The sequence below is a fragment of the Palaemon carinicauda genome, chromosome 14 (assembly GCF_036898095.1).
Source record: "Palaemon carinicauda isolate YSFRI2023 chromosome 14, ASM3689809v2, whole genome shotgun sequence".
Classification (NCBI taxonomy): domain Eukaryota; kingdom Metazoa; phylum Arthropoda; class Malacostraca; order Decapoda; family Palaemonidae; genus Palaemon; species Palaemon carinicauda.
Window position 1 is genome coordinate 117,751,533 of NC_090738.1, and position 5,000 is coordinate 117,756,532.

The 5,000-nt window shown below is 30.3% G+C and overlaps 1 protein-coding gene across 1 annotated transcript in view; it reads right to left on the reverse strand.

The window, feature by feature from the left end:
* Syn (synapsin) overlaps positions 1-5,000 on the reverse strand; it is a 176,590-nt gene that overhangs the window by 127,149 nt on the left and 44,441 nt on the right. Inside the window, exon 4 of the mRNA XM_068386337.1 lies at positions 2,407-2,522. Coding sequence (XP_068242438.1) covers positions 2,407-2,522 — 116 coding nt within the window. The remainder of the gene's footprint in view (positions 1-2,406; positions 2,523-5,000) is intronic.

The following is a 5,000-nucleotide window of genomic DNA, read 5'->3' on the forward strand; positions in this document are numbered from 1 at the left end:
TTTTTTTATTTTTTTTATTTTGGTTATCTCAGAAAATAATGCTGGACTTCATATATTCACTGTTGCATATTTGTTTTTATTTATGGTCAGTATATAGCAGGAATTAATACGTATGGGATATCTTAAAGGAAAGCACTACTAGTAAAATATTTTTAAAAATCTTATTCGGATAAGTTCAATCTCAAAATAAATAAAATCTATAAAGGACTAGTCGCTGCTTCAGGATTATTTATATATCTATTTATTGTTTAATCACTGCTCTCTAATTACATGATGTTATGAACATATGATATAAAAAAAATACATTTCTTATTAGTAATTAAAAATAGAATATTTTCGTCTGATACTTCATTCCATGAATCTTTTTGCACAGTGTTTTTCTTGTTAATATTAACCAAATATTAAACAAAAATAAAACTTTTTTTCCACTAAAACATTAGAAGACTTGAACACTACATGATATCTGTTTGTACATTTAGTTATATTCTTGGCATTAATCCTTCCATTTCGCATTAAACATTTTGATTATCGTTATTACATAATTATTTGCTCGATGCCTTGCTCAAGTCTCCTTACTACTATTTTTTTCCTTTCTTCCTCAACAATAGTCAATTTTTCTTTTTTTCCCCTATACCTTTCATTGTAATTTTCTTCCATTACTTCCTTTAAAATTCACCACCACTCTTATCTCCTCTTCCTTCCTTCCGCTACCCTTCCATTCTCCTCCTCTTGTTTCTATTCATATTCTCTTCCCATACCTCAAAAGTTTTCTCTCTTCATAACCCTCCCCTCTCACTCTATTCCTCAATGAAAAATGACTAGAAAATTACGAGGCTGTGTCCTTTCTTAATGCATTAAAAAAAAAAAAAAAAAAAAAAAAAAAAAAAAAAAAAAAAAAGAACGTCGTCCTTATCCATCTCTCCTCGAGTGTCAAGATTCTTATCATTAATCAGATTAGGTCTTGAAGCCAAGACCAGACGGCGGGAAAATTAGAAAGAAGAATGAACTTACAATTTTCAGAAGTTGGCCAAGAAAAGATTTCGATGGTCTCTCTGTCTCTACTTTGGTTTCTCTATTCATACACACACATACCTTTATATATATATATATATATATATATATATGTATTATATATAAATATAAATATATATATATGTATATATAAATATATATATATATATATATATATAAATATATATATATAAATATATATATATATAAATATACACACACATATATATATATATGTATATATTTTATATACATATATATATATATATATATTTTATATACATATATACAAATATATATACACACACACACACACATATATATATATATATATATATATGTATATATTTTATATACATATATATATATATATATATTTTATATACATATATACAAATATATACACACACACACACACATATATATATATATATATATAAATATATACACAGTATATACGGCTAAACCCCATGAATAAATAAGAACATTTCTGAGTCCTTTCTCCTGCAGTGGTCTAGTAACGGCTACAATTGTTGTTTATATACATTATATATATATATATATATATATATAGTACATGTGAGACACTAAATGGATATTACATAAGTATTTGTGTGCATCTTATGTATAATAACAGCTTTTCATAATAATAAAATTACTTGTCTCTCTAGTTTCTATCAACATTAAAAGCCTTTGTGATACTAAATAACTCATTCTTCTGACGAGTTGCAATTGATCAACTGTGTGAATAGTTTACCAATGAAAATGGTAGGTACTAAGCTTTCATTAACTGTAACTGAATAGAATAAGCAATTGGTCAAATTTGTTAACTCTGCATTTTCCAAATTGTGAATGACACAGAACTACTAGATACTTATTTTATCAATTGACTGATTAGCCGTTCTTAACTCTCTACTTTTCAAGCACAAATTTATTTTCACTGAAAAATGGTTACCAAATATCGTCTGAAAATATGTCGCAAATTATTTTTTCTTTATGTGTTACTGTTCCTAAAATATTTTATATTGTTCATTTCTCCTCTTGTAGTTAACTTATTTCCTTATTTCCTTTCCTCACAGGGCTATTTTCCCTGTTTGAGCCCTTGGGCTTATAGAAACCTCCTTTTCCAACAAGGGTTGTAGCTTAGCAAGTAATGATAATGAAAATAATAATAATAATAGTAATAACAATAAATAATAATAATAATAACAATAACGATAACGATAATGATAACGATATTGATAATAATAATAATAATAATAATAATAATAATAATAATAATAATAATAATAATAATTAAAGGGTCTTGAGTCCTGTACTATGCAAACGGAAGATCACCAAATGACTCTTACAATTAATTAATAAACAACACCAAATCTTTAGCTTATTACTCACCAGTCTGTGTTTTGGTCATCTATAACAAACAGGGTAAAGCATCTGTCCTTGTTGTACGCTGGCCTGGACTGACCCGTGACCTCGCCTCTCACAGCGCCCGTTAAAGATGACACACGCTGAAAGAAGGTCATGAAAACATGTGAATATTCATATAATACATATGTGAGCATTTGGGTATCGAGAATTTTCATCATTGAGGGTGTTAAGTGGTGGATTTGTCATTTAGGATAAGGGGTATTAATCATTCTAGATTAGATGGGTATTTTCGTGCGTGGGTATTTTAACATATGAAGAATTTTTTTTTTTTTTTTTTTTTTTTAATGGGGTGATTAATATGAGACTGAAAACAGTCATGTGCAAATTAAATTTATTGTTAGTATTTTCGTAAGTGTGTATTATAATTGGACAGAAAGTGTGTTTTTAAAAAGGTTGGGAAATATAGCCATGGACCATTTATGTTATAAATTATTTCCATATATGGGCCTATTTACTACATAGTGACTTAAATGCAAGATTTATTATTCACAATTCATAATAGTGGTAAGAGGAATTTAACACAGGGAGGGAGGGAGGGAGGGGAAAGAGGGTAAGGGGGTAAGATTAACACAGGGTCATTATGACTTGAAACTGTAGGGTATTATTCATTCATTAAGCTACAGCAAGACGTGCAAAGTACTGTACAACTAGGTTAACATCAAAGGCGCCTTTTTCGCATCTTTCATTGCAATATGGGGACATTGAAAGGGGTCTATAGGACGATTATCCATTCTAGATACGAAATAATCACTTAATAGTAGCGAATATACAGATGGAGGCTTCATACCATTAAAATTCAAAATACAATATGCTTATGGGAGTTAGATATTTGGTGATGTTAAAAATTACTAATGTTTTTTACCATTAGCTTTGCATAAACATTTTCTTCAAATGTTAAATAGCTTGCATTTAACATATTCGATTGCTAACAAGATTGACTGAGTAGCCAAATTGCAATTCAACAATCACCCTTTTTGCTTAGGTTATTTTATACAACGGTTTATGTTATTGATTGATTGATTTTGGGTTCTCTGAAATCCTGACATCGAAAGTAATTGACAAAGAATTTCTTTTTTTACTTTGTGAAATAAATAGTTAAATGAAACAACAATCTCAGTTAAACATCTTCTCACGATATTTCAATGATGAGAGCTGAAAGCCTTATAAGGCAAACTGTGAACACGAAGTTATTGCTTTCGTTTTCATTGACGTCATTATTAGACTTCTCGATGTCATTGAACTAACTTGGCGATCTTCACCAATTCTGGAAGGAAGCATCTGATGGATCCAATAAAAAAATTTGCTTTAATGACAGTTAACTATAACCAATAAACTCTTTTTACTTTAGTTTGCATGTCCATCACTCCATCCGTCTGCACATTTTATAGTTGCTTTTCCGTCTCCTTATTCGTAATTTAATTGGCAATTATAGCAGTAATTAAGTATTATGTCAATTGACATTTACTATGGATTCTAGCTCCATAAAAATATCTAATTAACAAACGGTGGCAAAAAATTGACACTGCACAAATCAACCCAAATCAACAGGAAGCTGATTTAAATTAAAAACAAACATCAACAAACCCCAAATAAAGAAATATTTTGATTCAATGGTATGAAAGACCTCAACAATAAGCCAAAGAATATTGCCAATGCAATAAATATGAGTTAAAATAACTATCAGGAGAGTAAGGTTAAATTATATTAATCAAAATTTAACTTAAGTATATAGAAAAATATTTGATTCAAAGTAATCCAAAAAAGATCTTGAATCATAAAATGAAAAATTGCAGTCCATAAAAATCATGATGTAAACATTCACTTAAAAATTAGACTGAAATATAACTCAAAAATAGAGCCGGGAAAATACAAGTGAAGTCCTTATAAGGTATTTATCAAGAGTATTGTATACCAGGAGAAAAGTAAATGTATTTGTCTCAATACAAGAATACTTACGCTGTTGAGATTCTGCGGGCGTGAGAAGGAAGTGAGGAAAGATAAGAGGTAAACGAGAATTAGACCAAATGTGTTTTAAATAACCGTAGAAACAAATTTGGGGAAGAATAAATAAAATCTAACGGAAGTCGCACCTTCACAGATCATGCAAAAAAAAAGGGGGGGGGGGATTTGCAAGGAAGCCAATGGGGATAACATTTCTTCCTTTTTTGAATTTGGTGCCTGTACACATTAAGACTATACTACAAGGTACACAAAGGGAGTAGTGCGTGAATGCATAATGTGAATTGTATTCCAACATTTACTGGGTTGCAGGGTTGTATACAGTTATGCACTGTATATATAGTTGTCGCAAAGATTCCGGGCGAAATAAGCCCCACCCCCTGCTGACGTTATAGCCAATCACGTTGTCTTCCACGTTAGTAGCAGTCATATACACCCGGGAGACAACATTATTGGCTATGACGTCATCACGGGGTGGAGCTTGTTTCGCCTGGAATCTCTGCGGGGACTATAGTAATCAAGTGAGAGACTGTTTCTTATGTTTTAGAAGCATCTGTTCTGACGTCACGAAGAAATTCATCTTCCAAAGATGCCCATAA